The sequence below is a fragment of the Cercospora kikuchii genome, assembly GCF_019650295.1.
Source record: "Cercospora kikuchii DNA, contig_00001, whole genome shotgun sequence".
NCBI classification, from domain to species: domain Eukaryota; kingdom Fungi; phylum Ascomycota; class Dothideomycetes; order Mycosphaerellales; family Mycosphaerellaceae; genus Cercospora; species Cercospora kikuchii.
The window spans coordinates 2588425-2606646 of record NW_025408582.1 but is presented as its reverse complement, the minus strand read 5'-3'; the positions used below and the strand labels follow the sequence as shown (position 1 = coordinate 2606646).

Sequence of the window (18222 nt, the reverse complement as noted above, 5' to 3'; positions counted from 1 at the left end):
CCTCTATCTTCTCCATCATCACCATACACTTCTTTCAAAATGCTCGGCTTGCAGATCGATAGCGGCCCAAATCCGCCTAGCGATGATTTTGTCGCTAATGGCGGTGGTAGCGGTGCAGCAGAAGATACTGCCCCACCCCAAAACAGCAGTTCTCAACAAAGACAACATGTCAAAGGTGTCGAACCATCGATTCCAGTGGCCATCTGCGGCATGGCCTTGCGTGCACCAGGAGGTGCCGCTTCACCCGAAGAGTTCTGGGACTTCTTGATCAACAAGGGTGACGGAAGAACCAAAGTCCCCAGATCAAGATACAATGTCGACGCATATTACTCCCCAGAGAAGAAGGCTGGCGCCATTGCATCGGAGTACGGCTACTTCCTCGGAGAGGACGTGAGCCTGGGTGCCCTGGACACATCTCGCTTCACTTTGAGCCGCACAGAACTGGAGTTCGCAGACCCACAGCAGAGATTGATGCTCGAGGTCGTCCGCGAAGCTTTCGACGATGCAGGAGAAGTCAACTACAAGGGAGCCCGGATAGGCTGCTATCTCGGGAATATGGGCGAGGACTGGGGTGAATTGATGAACCGGGATCCTCTATCGCACGGAGCAAACAGAATCGATGGTTACAACGACTGGATGCTCGGAAACAGGATCTCTTACGAATTCGGACTGACAGGCCCCAGTCTCACAATTCGAACAGCGTGTTCCTCGTCGCTCGTCGGCTTGAATGAAGCCTGCGCAGCCATGCAGAGAGGAGCCAGCGAGGGCGCAATAGTGGCGGGCAGCACGATCATTATGGCGCCCGGAACTACGCAGTCCATGAGTGAGAAGGGCATCCTCGGTCCGGATGGTTCGTGCAAAACTTTCTCGGCTGATGCCAATGGATATGCGCGTGGTGAAGCCATTGTAGCGCTGTATATTAAGCCCTTGGAGGCAGCCATCAGGGATGGCAACCCAGTTCGAGCAGTCATTCGCTCAGCATTGTCAAACTCAGATGGCAAGACACAAGGCATTACGAATCCAAATCCGGTGATGCACGAGGCATTGATTCGCAAAGCATACGAGCTCGCCGGGCTGAATCCCAAGGATACCGCTTTCTTCGAATGTCATGGCACTGGTACAGCTGTTGGCGATCCTCTAGAGACCGGCGCCGTGGCAAATGTCTTCGGAGACGATGGCATCCACATCACCAGCATCAAGCCCAACATCGGGCATACCGAAGGTGCTTCCGGCCTGATGTCCTTGATCAAGGCGGTAAAGTCGCTCGAGCACAAGACTATACCACCCAACATCAAGTTCACCACGCCAAACCCAAAGATTCCATTCAAGGAGCGCAAACTGACCGTTCCCGTGGACCCAACGCCATTCCCAGAAGATCGAGCAGAGCGAGTGAGCGTCAACTCCTTTGGTCTTGGTGGCTCCAATGCTCATGTCATTGTCGACTCCGCCCGAAGCTTTGGCATCACAAACGAGCCTCAACGTGAGCAAGCTCCATCAGAGATGCAGCTGCTCTTGTTCTCCGCCGGTTCCTCGGCGTCTCTCAAGACAATGATTAGCGACTATGAAGACCTTTTAGTGAAACAGCCAGAGCTGCTCGACAGAGTCGACGACATGGCTTATACACTGGCAAACCGCAGAGAGCATCTTCCATATCGTGCGTTCAAGGTTGTTGGCCAGATCGAGAGCCCAGCATCTGTTGGCAAGAAGACCTCAGCTAAGGCTCCAGAGCTTGTAATGTGCTTCACCGGACAAGGCGCGCAATGGCCGCGCATGGGCCACGATTTGATGCAGCGAGACGATCTTCCATATCAGAAGACGATCAGAGCTCTTGACGAGTATCTCCAAGCTCTGCCCGAGCCACCAAAGTGGACACTCGAGAAGGAGCTCTCGCGTACTGGCCGTACCTCGAATGTGCAGAAGGCAGAATTCTCACAGCCATTGTGCACTGCTGTACAGATTGCTCTGGTCGATTTGCTCCGCTCCGTCGGGGTGGAACCAGCAGCTGTTGTGGGACACAGCAGCGGTGAGCTCGGTGCTGCCTATGCTGCTGGGGCTCTCACAGCCAAGGAGGCCATTATCGGCGCCTATCAACGCGGGCAGGCGGCGACTCTACAAGACCGCAAGGGTGCCATGGCTGCAGTCGGACTTGGCTGGGCAGAGGTCGAGAAGTACCTCAGCCCACCACATTGCATCGTCGCCTGCGAGAACTCTCCAAAAAGCGTCACGATCTCCGGCGATGCAGATGCTGTTCAAGAGACTCTTAATCGCATCAAGGAGGACAACCCAGACGTCACGGCCCGTCTTCTCAAGGTCGAAAAAGCCTATCATTCTTACCACATGGCGGAGATTGGCGACAAGTATCTCGACAAGATTGCTGACCACGTCGGCGGCAAAGCTCCTGGGCTCCCGTTCTTCTCCAGCGTCACAGGAAGCGGAGAGCCCGAGCAAAGCCCTCTGGATGCTTCGTACTGGGTGCGAAACTTGGCGAGCCCCGTGCTATTCAGCCGCGCAGTTGCTGGGCTGTTGAAGCACATCGATAATCCAGTCTTCCTGGAGGTCGGACCACATGGCGCTCTTGCTGGACCTGCAAGGCAGATTTTTGCACAAGAAGGTGCTTCTCCACCATATCTCTCCGCCATGGTTCGCAACGAGAACTGCGTCGAGAAGTACCTGGCCGCCATTGGGTCGCTTTTTGAGAATAACATTTCCGTCGACTTCAAGACAATGTTCCCAGGCGAGAAGGCCATGTCAGGCCTACCTCGATATCCATGGAACCATGAGCAGGAGTATTGGTACGAGTCGAGAATGTCTAAGGAATGGCGCTGGCCAGCTTATCCTAAGCACGAGCTGCTTGGTCGCAGATGTCTGGAGACTACCGACTTCAACCCAAGTTTCCGCAACTTGGTGAGCATTGCAGAAGCCCCGTGGTTGCGTGATCACATGATCGATGGCACTGTCATTTTCCCTGCTGCAGGCTATGCTGCAATGGCAGGAGAGGCAGCCAGGCAGCTGAGCGGCAAGAACGATGCCTATAGCCTTAAGCACGTCGTCCTCAACCAGGCTCTTGTGCTTACTGAGGATGCTGAAATCGAAGTTGTCACGTCACTCCATCGTCATCGTCTCAGCGATGCAGAGGATAGTGAGTGGTGGGAGTTCACCATCGCATCACACAATGGCACGAACTGGGTCAAGCACTGCAACGGGCAGGTCACTGCCAAGGAGGTAGAGGCGGCTCCAGTTCAAGTCGAAGCAGAATCTCTGCCGCGCAAGATCTCCAAGACTAAGATGTACGACAGTCTTGCAGGCGCAGGCATGGAGTACGGTCCTGAGTTCCAGCTTCTGGAGAGCATCGAGACAGACACTGTTGCCCGCAAAGCCACTGCCACTCTTGGTGATCATGAAGGAGGCGGTGATGATGCCTACCACTTGCACCCAACGGTCATCGATGCCGCTCTCCAGTCTGGCCTCATTGCATCTGTGCAAGGCAAAGTCAACTCAGGCAACCTCAGTGCAATGCCGACACTTCTGGAGGATGTCACTATCGTCCGAGCAGACACTGATGCCGCTGACGTGAAGGTCGTCGCAGACACAGACGTAATGCCTGGCTCTGGAGAGATCCAAGGTGCCTTCCAAGTAATCGCAGATGGCAAGGCGGTTATGGATGTGCCGAAGGCGCACTTCACACCTGTGAGCACCAACCAGAAGAAGAGCGAGCATCAGCTGCCAGTGACCGCGCGTGTCGAATGGCGCCAGCACATTGACTTCCAGAACATTGAAGATCTTATCGGACGCCAGGTCGACCGCAATGTTTACACTCCGGCTCTCGACAGCATGGGCAAGCTTTGCATCGAGTATATCCAAAGACATATCCAAGAACTGGAACAGAAGTCAGAGGATCCGACAGTGAGTGCTTACACAGCATGGATCGGTCGACAATTCGAGATCATCGGAAAAGACTCGCCTCTGCTCAAAGATTCTGGTGCGGATTCTGATGCTCTGCCTCGCATCGAAGAAGCGTACAAGAAGCTGGAGGGTACTCCAGTTGCCGGATGCGCCGCTGCTTTGTACAAGATCGCATCGAACATTGACAACTTGTTGACCAGCAAAGTCACCGGGTACGAGCTTTTAGGCGCTGATGACACCCTAATGAGCATGTTCCAACAGGGAAGCACCATCGACACAAGCAGGCTCGTTCAAAGCATTGCCCATGCTCAGCCAAACTTGCGGGTCTTGGAGGTTGGAGCCATCAGCGGCGATTCCACAGCAGCACTTCTTACGCTTCTGCAACTGCCCATCGCCAAGCCTATGTACTCCAAGTACACTGTGACCAGCCACTCGTCTTCCTCGTTCGGCGATCTCAAGAAGCGGTTCGCCGACAAGGCAAACATGGAGTACCGCGTTCTGGATGTCGAGCAGGAGCTCGAGGGTCAAGGTTTTGCTGATGATCAGTACGACTTGATCATTGCAACGAACACTCTCCATGGCGGTAAGAGCCTCCAGCAAGGTCTTGCTAACTGCAAGAAGCTTCTTGCTCCAAGTGGCAGGCTGGTGATCTCGGAGATTACCTCCGATTCCAAGTGGGTCAACGTCGCTTGTGGTCTTTTCGAAGACTGGTGGAACGGCCAGTCCGACGACCGAGAACAAGAGCCTTATGCTACGCCAGACCGATGGCAGTCCGAGCTCGAGAAAGCGGACCTCAAGCTGGACTTCACGACCCTCGATGGTGATGAGCCAAACCAGCTCAGTGCGCTGTATGTGGCGCAACCAAGTGTTCCAACTGAGTCAGGCAAGGCAGTCACCATCCTTGAATATGCCTCGACAGAGCGTGGCGATGCGTTGGCTGAGGTACTTGCTAAGAATGGTTGGAAGGTTGACAGGAGCAACCTTGGTACTGCACTCCCAGCATCGCAGGACATCATTGCGTTGCTGGAAGAGGAAGAGCCCTTCCTGGAAAGCCCATCGGAGGAGCATTTCAAGGCATTCCAGGCAATGCTTGCTGGCCTTGGAGACTCTGGACTCTTCTGGGTGACTAAGCTCAGTCAGATCAACTGTACCAACCCGAGATTCGCGCAAATCATTGGTGCCTCGCGCTCCATCCGCAATGAGGAGTTGCTTTCGTTCGCAACGTGCGAAGTCGACGATCTTGGTGCCTCGATGGACAAGGTTGTGCAGGCTTTCGCCAAGTTCCAAGCAAGACCAGAGGGCAACGACCTCCGACCAGACCTGGAATACGCCATCACAGACGGTGGCATTTACGTGCCTAGAGTGTATCCGTTCGAGCTCGCCGACGAGCCAATCCCTGATGGCGAAGCAGATGCACGCATGTCTTTGACCATCGACTCTCCTGGTCGACTCGGATCTCTGCACTGGGATACCGGCATCCGGAAGGAGCTCGGAGTAGAGAGTGTTGAGGTAAAGGTGATGGCAGCCGGCGTAAGCTCTGCGGTAAGTAAATCTGATCCGTTGACAAGTGAGCTGTGCTAACATTGACATTTCTGCTAGGACGTTGCACAGATCATGGGCCACGCTCCATATCCAGCCGGAGGACTGGGCACTGATGCAAGTGGTATTATTTCCCGGGTCGGCCCAGCCGTCAAGGACTTCGCAGTTGGAGATCGCGTCATGTGCCTCGGTGCTGGCACCATCGGATCGTACGCGGTCACATCAAGCACACTCTGCGAGAAGCTGCCAAGCCATATGACTTGGGAGCAGGCAGCTGGTCTACCGACGGCATACTGTACAGCAGCCGCAGCGCTAGATGGACTGAAGCCCGGACAAAGCGTGCTCATTCACAATGCGTCCCATGGAGTTGCGCAAGCGGCTGCATTCCTGGCCATTGCTCTGGGAGCAGAAGTCTATGCGACAACAACCAACGCCGATCACCTCGCCACGGCAGTCCGCATCCCTCGCGAGCGTATCTTCAACAGCGAAGATTCTAGCTTTGTGCAGGATGTCATGCGCGAGACGCACGACAAGGGAGTCGATCTCGTCTTGAATTCATTGACGGGTGCTCTGCTGCATGATTCTTGGAAATGCGTTGCTGAATTTGGCAAGATGGTTGAGCTTGGCAGCCAGGACATTCTTGCCTCTGCCCAATTGGACATGAGTTCGTTCCTCGGCGGACGAAGCTTCACCGGAGTATTCCTTGATGCGATGATCGCCACAAAGCCGGAGGAAGTAAACAGGTAGGCGAACACTCTGTCTTAGACCGAGCGTGACTTTACTGACAGGGAACCAGGCTCCTGCAAACAATTGCTCAGTTACTCGAAACAGAACGCATCGCGCCACTGATGCCATGCAACGTATATGATATGTCCGATGTGCAGAAAGCCGTCAAAGCGGTTCAAGATGAGAAGCACGTCGGACAGACTGTGCTGAAGATCCGTGATCCAAAGGGCAATCTCCAGGTCGACTCTGCCCCAGTTCGTGCCGCAGACGAGCGAGTCCTCAAGCTAGATTCTTCAGCTTCCTACTTGCTTGCTGGTGGACTTGGTGGCATTGGCAGCGTCATTGCTCGTCACCTGGTAGAGCACGGAGCTCGGCGCATTGTTGCGCTGTCCAGAAATCCTGGTTCCAGGGAAGAAGAGAAGGCCGTCATTCATGAGCTCGAAAGCATGGGCTGCGATGTCAGACTCGTCGCAGGCAATATGGTCAAGCAGGAGGACATCGTTCGTGCCGTGAGAGAATCTTCGAACTTGAAAGGCGTGGTGCATTCGCCCATGCTTGTCGCCGACGAGGGCTTCAAGAACATGTCCTTGGAACAATGGTACCGAGCTTCGGACCCCAAGGTCAAGGGCGCATGGTATCTCCACGAGGCGGTGACCGAGGCAGGCTTTGATCTCGACTTCTTCCTCTTCCTGTCCTCGATGTCTGGTCTGAATGGACAACCCGGACAGGCCAACTACTCCGGCGCTAACACTTTCTTGGACGCTTTCGTTCAATATCGCAACGACCTCGGCCTTGCTGCATCTTCGATAGACATTGGTGCAGTGGCAGATATGGGCTTTGCCGCGCGCGACGATGCTCTGCTCAAAAGGCTGTTGACTAACGGCTACTCTGGGTGCACCGAAGCAGAAATCCTTGACGCTGTCACTGCAGCAATCCAGCTGCCACCAGCCAGCAAAGCGGCCAACACCAGCGCGGGAGGAAATGGCTACGCCTTTAACAACACATTTGCCACTGGCTTCGCATCCAAGGTGTCGCTCTCTAGCCCAGAGTCCCGATCTTGGTGGAAGACGGATCTCCGCATGGCTGTGTGGCACAACATTGGTGCTGGCGACGAGAAGAGCGATGATGGAAACAACCTGAAGGCATTCATCGCCAAAGCGAAAGCAGAGCCAGAGCTTCTCAAGGCACCCGACACTGCTGGCTACTTGGCCATGGAGATCGGTCGTCAACTCATGGCGTTGCTGTTGCAAGAAGAGGACGAGATCGACATCTCATTGCCAGTGGATCAGCTTGGCCTGGACAGTCTGGTCGGTATCGAATTACGAAACTGGTGGAAGCAAACCTTTGGCTTCGATATCTCAGTGCTCCAACTGTTGGGCATGGGAACCTTGGAGTCGCTTGGCAAAGCAGCTGCAGAGGGTATGGCGAAGGCCTTGAACGGGTAAGCGGTGAGAGTGCAGCAGTCGTTTGGGCTGGCGTCTCGTCGTGCGCTGCAGTGTGGCCTCTTGATAGTGTAATTGGTGTTTGGCGTTGTAGGCGGAGTATTTGACCAGTGCACTTCTCGAGCATATTCATCTCTTACTGCCTCTGCTGTCCGCATCGCCATGAAAACGTTTGCAAGCCCGTCGCCGCGCCCGGAGATGCTGCACTCCCCACGCGCTTTCGGGCGGAGCGTTATTCGACCGTCAGTCGTAAAGATGGCTGCTCTTGACATGAGATAGCGGAGGATGATGTGACGCTGCGGGGCCCCTGGTTGGCAATGCTGTAGTAGTTGTCGGTCCAGTCATGGGAAGGCAAGGCTAGGATGGTGCGAGCTGGTACGTTTACGCGTCTAACATTCGAGACGCGTTCACCTCGTGGAAGTGACGACTGTATACATTCGGGCGATACTCGGAGATAAAGATTGCGGGACGCCAAGACATACAGGACTGGCCGTGGCCATGGACACGACACGAACTGTACTCTCTTCTGACCTCACTTCATGGCACTCTAGCCCTACACTGTCCTCATATTCACCGTCATCTACAAGTACTGGCTCCAGTCTTCGCTCTCAAAGAACCGCTCCAGCGGAGTTGTCTTGATTCCCAGCTCTTGAGGTGTCTTCACCTTGGGATTTCCGCCCGTGTATCCATACTCTGGGACAAAGTGGAACCATTCATACACCTCGTCTTCAAAACCCTCCGGCAGCAGTGGCTTGAGCTCTTCCTCCGTCAGCGCTTTAGCCGAGGCCTTGACTCCGAGCTGTGGACATGTTAGCGATGAGCAGTGTAATACGCGTTTCTGGATCTGGAGGCATCTGCAGCTTCCCCGACGAGGCCCGAGGGTGAGCGCCATGATCGCTTTGTAAGGGCGAGACGGAGGTCGTCCGGCGGATTTGGATTGTACTCACCACACGACCCCACTTCTCGGCATATTCATCTTTGGTCAAGATCTCACTGGAGAACATCGTCAGCTCCACTAGTCCAGAGACGCAATGCGATGCGCACGAACCTCGCGCCGAGCACATCGGTGCCAGGAGGATGATGGCGAACCAAGGCTTCTACAAATACTCCGGAGTCTTGAGTAGACCAAAGTTCAGGGACCGTCTTGTGTTGGCCAGAAGATTTCAGCTTCACGAAATAATAGCCACTGCCGTCGGCTTCTTTATAAGGTGCGAAAATCGGCTGGTCCCGGACATTCTCCTGGTACGCTCCCATATTCACAGTGCTCATGCGCTTGCTCAGCTCTGGAACATTTTCTCGAATGTGATCCTCAACAGCCGCCTTGGAGTCGAATTGGCAAGCATTGGTGTACCTTCCGCCGCTGATCTTTTTGATAGCTGTCAGCGTCGACCAGACAAAGTGCTCTAGGCCCGAGAGGACAGCTGGATCTGATGCCGCTGATACCAAACCCAGCCCTTGCTTGATTTCGAGCTCGCGAGCATATTCATTTATTGTGAGGCCCTGCTCAGCAGCCTTCTTCTTCAAGTCTTCGCTTTCGGAGACTCGGGTCCAGACAGAGGTATAATCAGTAACTGCAAAGATTGCATGAGCCCCTTCGAAGGCTTTACGTAGCGATTGTGTATCATCATAGTCGCCTTGCGCAAGCTCCACGCCTTGTTCGGCCAACTGCTTCGCCTTGGGCGAATCTGGATTGCGGGTTATGCCACGAATTCGCCAGTCTTTATGTGGCAGGAAATGCCTGGCCACTGAGCCTCCCTGTCACTCGGTAACTGAAATTAGCACCACACAACTGGAACATCAAGAGAACCCGACGTACTTGCGTTCCCGTAACGCCCGCAATCACTATCAGCTTCTGAGACATCTTGTTCCTGAGCAATTTTGACACTGGTGAGGACATGAAAATCAACCTCGAAGTACAGAAAGATTAGTCTCTGGATGGAGTCTGGAAGTTCGAACAGCTGAGCCTAATCAAGTCCCTGACGTTACGCTGCCCCAGAGCAGCTACAGAATGGTACGCGCACCTCGAGACGCGTATCTGTCAAATGACGTCGATTCCAGCACACCTACAACAATTGACTCCAGAAGGATGGCGTGCTCTAACGCAGTATAAGATTTCGGTATCTTGGCGGGACTTGGCTGTTGGAAGCCGAGTGAGTGGTGAAGATCCCGCAAATCTTGTCCAGCCTACGTGGAGTTGCCGAAGGATCAACAAAACTTCACATGCATGCCTCTCAACCCGAATCGACCACAATTACGACGGACTGTCTACGATCAATAGCAAATGGGCTCATCTATCGTTTGCCATCGTCGCCTTGGCTAAGTCTGGATTCGGAAATATCCACTGTCCCTCGCTGCACGTCGGTCTTAGGGCACAGCGATCTGAGTTCTGCGTAACGTGGACGAGCTTGAAATGGTGCATTGGCTCCTGTCTCCCCACGTGCTAGTAAGCTCGCTGGCTGCAAGACGATGAAAGCTGATCATCGAAAACCGACATGGGACGCTGCAGGTACTAGAGCAGCCACACTCGCTTGCAATAACTTTTTCGTTGGGCAAGATGTGCTCATGGCGCTGGCTACCGCCGATTCCAACATCTGCAGAGTTGCGAGGCTGCACGCCGAACGCTAACAATGTTGACTCTGATGAGATTCCAAGACGAACAAATCGATTACATCGACGATGGCTACTTTTTCGTGTTACCTACTTGTATAAACATGCAAGTCGATTATAATGTGCCGTAGGTTTATCGCAAGCCGTCGACTCTCTGAAGACCTCTCAACACTCTCTGCGCCCCCACGACATTTGGCGTGTTCGTACCCTCCACGAAATCTGCAGAGCTGAGAACTCAACTCTCTTACGCTACCACTCATCCGCCCCTTTTGCTCAACTTTGCAATCTGTCATCCAATGCCGCTCCCTTCAGGTGAACGGGAGCGCGACAGCTGCTCATCCTGTGCAGCCTCAAAGGTCCGCTGCCCTCGACAGAGGCCTGCATGCTCCAGATGTACAGAGCGGGGCATGTCCTGCGTATATCTGAAAACCCGCAAAACTGGACGCAAGAATCGTGTCCAAAGCCAGGACGAAACTGCTAAAGGCACATCAACACCGACTCTTCTCAATGACCTATCCATTCCCACAACTGGGGTTACCACTGTCGACCCTCGGGTCCCGAGTTATCCCAGTCAGGCTGAGCTGAACGTCAACAACCCGGCATTTTGGAATGCTGCGGCAGGCTCGAGCCTAACTGGTCAGCACTATCCAAACTCTTTCGACATGGTCACGATGGATCTCGATGAATTCCTGGCGGCATCACCGGTCACCACATTTTTGAATGGGTCGCCTATGCCTGAAAGTGCCACAGGACAGGACTTTTTCTCATATTCTTCACGCTTGAATCAACCATTTGGGCAAAACTCCATGTCGAATCAACATTTAGGCTCATATTCATCGGTGGCATCCAGCGCAGGAGAGCCATTGTCAAGACAGGACTCTCATGTGGCACCAAAGATATTCTCGGCAGGCGGAACTCGATCCAACGAGTCAGACAGCTTGCAAACCGCACTGCAGCTCATGGCCGATCTGTCCCTACGCGATAGAGCCGCTCGCACTTCGATACTGTCAACATCTGCAATCCAGGACATGCTGAAACGCAATCAAGAGGCGATTAATACCATATCGCAAATCGTTTGCGCGTTGTCTGGCAATGATGGGTACGTCGTTGTGCTTCTCAGTCTCAGCATATCGAAGATTCTCAACAGCTACGTGGCCGCGGCGCGCAGCATTTGCACAAATGACAACGGCAGCACAAGTCCTCATCTTCTGAATGAGAACAGCAGAAGCAGCAGTAACGATTCCAATGTGACCAAAGCTGAACAATATCCTTCTCCTGCTGCAACCTGGTCTAGCCCTCCAACACGCCACTCATCGATAAGCGATGTGGTCAAAGTCAAGGAAGCAAATGCCATGCTGGCTCAACAAATATTGTGCGAGTTGTATCAAGTGCAGGCCTTGATCACTCAGCTCGGCGACCGAGGACTGAGCACCTCGGAATCAGAAAACGAAGAAATGCTCGCGCAGATCGATCCGGAGTCTGGTTGTGCGAACGATCCGTTCTCACAGGCTGTGATGCTCCGCGTAGACAAGGAATTACGGCAACGCTTGGCGGCACTGTCACTGAACCTGACCGAGGGCATCAAGCAGTACTGGAGTATGTCCATGTGAGGCTGAGGAGGGTCTCGCATTCGCGTTCATGTAGCCAAGTACAGGGAGTCTACCACAAATCAAGCTAATCGACCGGTGCGCAGTTCGCTCCGAACCTTCTGCACGGAGCTGACGCCCTCGGTCTGTTGCTCCTTCAAGCCACAATATTCCAAACACCTCATCATCAGCTCCGCAGCAGCTAGCCATTTCGGCCACGTGTAGACTGTATGGAGCTCAACGTATGCCTCAGCTCTGGCGGGCTTACGCCATGCAATTGTGGATTCCGCGGAACGCGTTCATGTGCGCCAGACTGTGCTAACATGTTTATTTCTATTGCGCTGTACTTGCCTATTGCGGTTGTCAGCTGCTTTGCGCTCAGCCAGCAAGGAGCTGAAATAGCTTCCAAGACTACAAAGCAGCATACACTTCTCTGGGTTGGTGTCACATGCGAATCGGCTTCGGACCTTCACGGTCCCTTTGGACCAATTGCTCATGCATGCGCCATCTGGCTGGAGCCGCAAGCTCGTTCGTGTGCAGAGACATAACTCGTGTGGCCATGAGAGCACCACCTTAGCGTGCTACTCAATGCCACTTTCGGCTACGAGAAGCGAGAATTGCTATTGCGCCAAGGACCGGGCTCCTAGGCACTGCAGTCTACGAAAGTCTATTGTCCAGAGTTCAATACCTTGACCCCGTTGGTTCCCACGTCGCCATTCGAAACGCCCTCGCTATTCTCCTTCAGAAGATCGTGTGCAAGCTGTGCAGCCGCTGGCAAGCGGTTCTTGTTGCCACTCGCCTCGATTTCCATCATCTCCTCCGCCCAAGCACAGATGGAATCCACTAGCTTCTGAACTTCCTCCTTCGTATTGTGCGCATGCAAGAAGATCCGGACACGGTCCTCGCCGCGAGCCACGACGGGGAACACAATGGGCGTTCCGTTGATCCCGTCTCGCACCAGATGGAACGACAAGTAGTGTGCATGCTTGGGCTTGCACCAGATGGGAACGATGTGCGTGATCGGAGCACCGTCTTTCCATTCTTCGTCCTCATGGACGGGCATACGAAGCAGACCCTTCTTGTGGGCCTTCTTGTACGTGGGATGAGACGTGAGAGTGTCTAAGTAGAACACAGTCAAGTCGTGCAAATACTCGCGGGACTGCAGTGCCACTGTTAGCTCAAGAAAGCTTTCTCTCCATCAGATCGCACGCCATCCCGAAGGATTTACGAAGGACGTCCCGCGGCTGCACATACCTTCTGGGCCTCGGGAGTGCGAAGGACGCGGAATCCTGCTCGGCCGGCTGCAAGGAGCGGGAAAGACGGCGCCACCGAGCAAATCATCACCTTGGCTTGGTTGATGAGAAGAGCGCGGACGGTGTTGTTGGAAAGGATGCAAGCTAGTAGACCGGCGTCAGACCACCGAGAATGCGAATGCGCAGGAGCAGGATGGAATGCCTATTTTCGGACTTACCACCAGATGCAGCCAATGCTTTGCCTAGTGTGATCATACGAATTGCCACCTCGTCCTCTAGACCTTGCTCCTTGACGAAACCAAGGCCACCTGCGAAAGCCAGAAGACGAAATGGTCAGCCCACGCGGTCTAGGCCGATAAAGAGTGTCTCGGAAATTCTCACCATCTGGGCCCATGCAGCCAAAGCTGTGGGCCTCATCAACAACGAATTGTGCGTTGCCATTTGGGAAAATGTCTGGGCAAGGCCAAGCGGTCAGTATGATCTCTGGAATGGCTTCCACAATTTGACTTTACCTTTGGCAGCATCGATCATCTCCCTCAATGGGCAAATGTCACCGTCCATGGAGTAGTAGCTCTCCACGCCAATGATGACACATCGCTTGCCCTGCTTGACGAGAGGGACATTCTCCTTGATGTCCTCCAAGATCTCAATGAAATGATCGAGGTCATTGTGGCGGAAGGGACGCTGATCGAGTGCCATGGCGACTTTCATGCCCGCGAGAGCAGTAGCATGCATCAATTCGTCGTAGACGATGACATCTCCTGAGCGTGGAACGGTGGACCAAATAGCTTGGTTGGCAGTCCATCCGGAGTGGACGACGAGGGCCGACTCGACACCAATCATCTCCGCAATCTCTTTCTCGAACTTGTCTTGATAATTGGAGGTTCCATCGCAAAGGCGAGAGCCACCAGCGGTGATGTGGAAATCTGGATGAGCTTCGAGCTCCTTCAGAAATTCCTTTCTGAGGATACCATTATGTCCGAGTCCCAACACATCGCAGGTCGAGAAATCGATGGTGTGACTTGGGAGATGAAGCGGAAGACCACCCAGAGTCTTGCGTGACAGGTCAAGTTCTTCCTCGATATTCTTGTAGAACACTGATTTGGTAGATGGGCCCTTCAGCTTCTGGGCTGCTGCCCACTCGGCTCTCCAAGTGGCGCCGTGGTCTTCAGTCTTGTCGTCGATGATCGTTCCTGGCATCTTGATTGAGTGTTGTGATTGAGTCTGAGAAGTACTGCTTGAAAAGTCTTGTTCGTGTGTAGCTAACAAAGTATGTTCCAGGTGTGCTAATATTTCAGCGTGGTCGACCTCAGCCATTTCCGCCACCACCATCTGATCCTGCTCGACCATTTGCCATCTATCCTGATGTCATGATCTTCCATCGGGACGTTCTGAAGCCCATCTCTGTTACATCAATGCCATCGTCGGAAGCATCTTGCAAATGCCAAGAATTCACCAACGGTCCCTTGGCTATATGCATGGTCGGAGTCTTGGCTCGGGACGGCCTCGATGCCATATCATGCTCAGACAGACCCGAGCACTAGGATATATGTCTTGATCGAGACTGCTTTTTGCGATCGACCTACTTCGATCATCGTACCACGCGGGAGAAGCGAGGTCGCCATGTGGGTGAAGTATGCGCTGCACGATGTAATCACAACGTGGTTGACAGGTGGGACAGAAGTTTATGATTATGCACCGTCTACGCTGATCGAACTGTATCGTGCAGACGTTGAGCGAGGGACTTATTCGACACTAGAGTCGTTTACCTAATTGATGCTTTGTCGAACAACGATGTCGATCTGGCATGAAATTATTGCAGTTGCCTTAGGCTTCACGACAGCTGTCTTAATAGCACGGAGAATTCCATAGACCGATTCGTACGCAGGATACTGTGGTAGGGAATTGAGGGTTAATGTGTTGTTCTTGCGAATGGTGACGCACTCTATGCGATACCTCCTTATAGTCTATCCTCGATCTGGCCACGAACAACAAGTAAGCCCAGATGCAATGCGAGACTCTGACGCTCGTCTAAGGTAGGTCAGGCCCGGTGCTACGGCGTCTCTTGATACCAATGATGACTACTGTACATGCAGATGCTCAGGCCGAGTCGTCAGTTTGAGGTTGTTTTTGGTCCATTAGTGGATAGATGCTTCGCTCGCCACTCATGTTCGAGCATGCCGAATTGCACATCATCCCAGAAGCGTCCATTATACCACATGGCTTCTCTGCCTCTGCCTTCGAGCTGGAAGCCAAGTCTCCCATATAACCGCACGGCACCTTCATTCCATTCAAATGCAGAGATCGCGACTCGATGCACTCCTGCAATCTGGAACGCCCATTCTAGAACCCAATTGATAGCCTCACTACCGTAGCCCTTGCCCTGGTAATCCGGCAGAATGTCGATACCAATAGTCGTATTTCGATGATGGGCCAGATATGATGGGATCGGGCTTAGATGAATATCTCCAATGGGAATTGGCTTCGACTCGGATGTTGGAGCGGGTAGACATATTACCACCCCGAGGAGTGCTTTGCTTGCAAGGTGTTCCATATATCGTTTCACATCTTCGCGGGATTGTGGTGATGCTAGTCTTGCGTTCGAGTTGCGATAGCCAATCGGATCTTGTTGAATTTTGAGGAAGAAGTCTTCGTCTTCATTTGGCTCGACTGCCCGGTAGACCAGGCGGGCAGAGTGAAATGGATTCATCGTGGCCATCATTTAGAGATCTAGAATAGCGAGAGTGAGATAGAAAATCGCAAGAATACTCATATCACCGAGCTGGCCTGAGAAATTTTGGAGGAGATACGGTGAGCGCCGCCAATCCTGGTCACCGGCAGGATCACAAAGTTTCGTTCAGCTGAAAGCGCATTGACTACTGAGTCATGGTATATACGCGCGTTCGCAATGTGCTCGTGCCAGCAATACGAACATACCCAAAGCATCCGCTTGAATATAGAGAAAATGATATTTGCGAGCACTGAGCGTAGTTCAACAACGGGTGTGCCTCAGGCGCCAGAATTTTTAAACTTTGCTTAGTCATGCTAGCTCGATATGAGACAATCCAAATCCTCACTTCTGAACCGAACAACATCAGCGACGTGCTCAAGTGCTGAGCACGCATTGCACCATCGAGGACACGGGCGGTATTCTGGACCGCTGCCGAGATCAAGACTAATCGTGCGCCGTTGCGCGGGCCACTCGCGCGTACAAGAACATCACAAACTCAGCACCGCACTGAATTTGCCCATCGGTTCACCAGCACGGACAAGTTTTCTGGCCAGCCATCATGTTCCGCGGCGGCCGCGGTGGTGGTCGCGCTGGTGGAGCCGGTCGCATTGGTGCTAAAGACTTCGAGATCGAGGCGGATCTTGAAGATGAAATTACCGCCTACCAGAACGAAATTGGCGATGGCGACGATGAGTGGATCAAGACACTGTACCCGGTGCGTACATGCATCTGCAGCAAGCGAACTTGCGCCCAGGAATCCAATAATCGACTGACAGGAGGCAGGAAATGAAAGTCTACCTTGCACCGCCACCCACTGATCGCGAGAAGAAGCTGGTCGGCTACTTTCGTCAGCACCGCAATGCGATGCGCAATGGGCCTTTCTTCATGGACGGACCAACAAGTGGCAAGCGCAACGCTGCCGAGTTCAACGCTTTCGAGGACGTGCCGTCGTATGCAAACAAGCGAATCAGGAGAACTGGTGGAATGCCGAACTTGAAGAAACTGCCAATCGGTGTGTCACCGCGCCTGACGACTTCAATGTCCCTACTATACTGACTTGCACCTACAGTGAAGGAGCTTCTACCTCGAGAGTTGTGGGACGTCATCAGCGATGGAGAGGAAAAAGAAGATGGCGAGGCACCGAAAAAGAACCTGAACTTCCTCAAGAAGAAGCGACTCGACAAGCTTGCTCAATTCGACGACGATGTCGATGAGACAGCCGACAAAGACGATGACGACGAGCTGAACGAAAACGAGGGTGGCGGCGAAGACGATGTCGAGGAGCTGCGTGACGACGATTTCTCCGAAGACGACGACGATCTAGGAAACGACTACAACGCTGAGCAATACTTCGACAACGGTGACGATATCGACGACGAGGGAGACGGTGACGGCGGTGGAGAAGATGCATGGTAATACCTCGAGCGGTTTCTTCCCATTTCTGGACCCGATCTGGCATTTCTCTTTCTGTTTCTGCATCTACCATCTTATACCCCATACCGCAAAAATTGTGCAAATGATGATAGCGGGAGGATGCACGCAAACGGGGTTCGACCCCGCATGACAAGACTCTACTAAACCAGAAGCCACGAATGCGCTTTTGAGCTTCAGTGGTGCAAGACACTCATAGGTCACGAGATTCCCGACATGCAGCAGATGGCCAACTCAAATCATCAACGAAATCTCTGGTTTTCACGTCCTCCTCTAGATCCCTATCAATATGTTTCGATCTACGTCTTTGTGAACTATATGTTACCGCAAAGGCGCCATGGACTGGACTAATACGAGATCAGTGCTCCACCTCCCGCAGTGACTGGAAGCATGTCAGTGGCAGAGCCAGAGGACGAAGCACCTGTCGAGGACGACGAACTGCCATCTTTTGACGACGCAGAGCTCGACGATGAAATCACTCCGGTCGATGAAAGCGAATATACCGGCTGGTATTCCAGTCTTCAATGGAAGCACAGTGGCCAAAATCCATTCTCGGCTAGGGATCGTGCTTCTGCTGCCGCCGATTATCTCCTTCGCAGACGGCTGGAGCTTGAAGGCAAGCACAAGATGAAGCCTCTAGGCGGCGCGTACACTGGGAACAAAATACTCAAGGCACAAATGCTTGAGAGGTCTCTCAAGAGGGATCGTGTGAGTGCCGCTACGGCCGGATTGAGTGCCATCGCCGTCAACAGAGCACCGAACAGAAGGAAGCCGCAAGTTCCTTCGCGCATGCCTCGTGGATGAGCATGATCTGTACAGTGCATTCTGAGCTTGTGCATCAGTGTAAGAACGAGCGTGGCGGCAAATGGAATGAACGAGACCACTCAATGCTGGGAGGAGTAAACCTAGAGGAGTGACTTGGCGGAACAGATTATTGAGAATGGCACGAAGGAGACCACTCAAAGAAGCGAATGATGTGGGCAGGAAATTGATGTGGTCCAAGA

General features: G+C 53.3%; 6 protein-coding genes across 6 annotated transcripts; 3 read left to right on the top strand and 3 right to left on the bottom strand.

The window, feature by feature from the left end:
• Positions 1-39: 39 nt before the first annotated feature.
• Positions 40-7613, top strand: CKM354_000098300 (uncharacterized protein; the record flags this gene model as incomplete). The annotated part of the gene is made up of 3 exons (XM_044796090.1): positions 40-5445; positions 5503-6185; positions 6239-7613. The coding sequence occupies 3 exons, from the start codon at positions 40-42 to the stop codon at positions 7611-7613; spliced, it is 7464 nt and encodes a 2487-aa protein (XP_044652025.1).
• A 577-nt stretch (positions 7614-8190) lies between these two features.
• Positions 8191-9471, bottom strand: CKM354_000098200 (uncharacterized protein; the record flags this gene model as incomplete). The annotated part of the gene is made up of 4 exons (XM_044796089.1): positions 8191-8409; positions 8558-8603; positions 8659-9365; positions 9427-9471. The coding sequence occupies 4 exons, from the start codon at positions 9469-9471 to the stop codon at positions 8191-8193; spliced, it is 1017 nt and encodes a 338-aa protein (XP_044652024.1).
• A 1042-nt stretch (positions 9472-10513) lies between these two features.
• Positions 10514-11827, top strand: CKM354_000098100 (uncharacterized protein; the record flags this gene model as incomplete). Its single annotated transcript, XM_044796088.1, has 1 exon — positions 10514-11827. One exon carries the CDS (start codon positions 10514-10516, stop codon positions 11825-11827), a length of 1314 nt encoding a protein of 437 aa, XP_044652023.1.
• Positions 11828-12470: 643 nt separating this feature from the next.
• On the bottom strand, positions 12471-14256 carry CKM354_000098000 (uncharacterized protein; the record flags this gene model as incomplete). Its single annotated transcript, XM_044796087.1, has 5 exons — positions 12471-12962; positions 13058-13200; positions 13275-13364; positions 13438-13509; positions 13569-14256. 5 exons carry the CDS (start codon positions 14254-14256, stop codon positions 12471-12473), a joined length of 1485 nt encoding a protein of 494 aa, XP_044652022.1.
• Positions 14257-15169: 913 nt separating this feature from the next.
• Positions 15170-15775, bottom strand: CKM354_000097900 (uncharacterized protein; the record flags this gene model as incomplete). Its single annotated transcript, XM_044796086.1, has 1 exon — positions 15170-15775. One exon carries the CDS (start codon positions 15773-15775, stop codon positions 15170-15172), a length of 606 nt encoding a protein of 201 aa, XP_044652021.1.
• Positions 15776-16346: 571 nt separating this feature from the next.
• CKM354_000097800 (DNA-directed RNA polymerase III subunit C31) lies at positions 16347-18022 on the top strand (the record flags this gene model as incomplete). The annotated part of the gene is made up of 4 exons (XM_044796085.1): positions 16347-16502; positions 16571-16799; positions 16857-17199; positions 17581-18022. 4 exons carry the CDS (start codon positions 16347-16349, stop codon positions 18020-18022), a joined length of 1170 nt encoding a protein of 389 aa, XP_044652020.1.
• Positions 18023-18222: the final 200 nt, after the last annotated feature.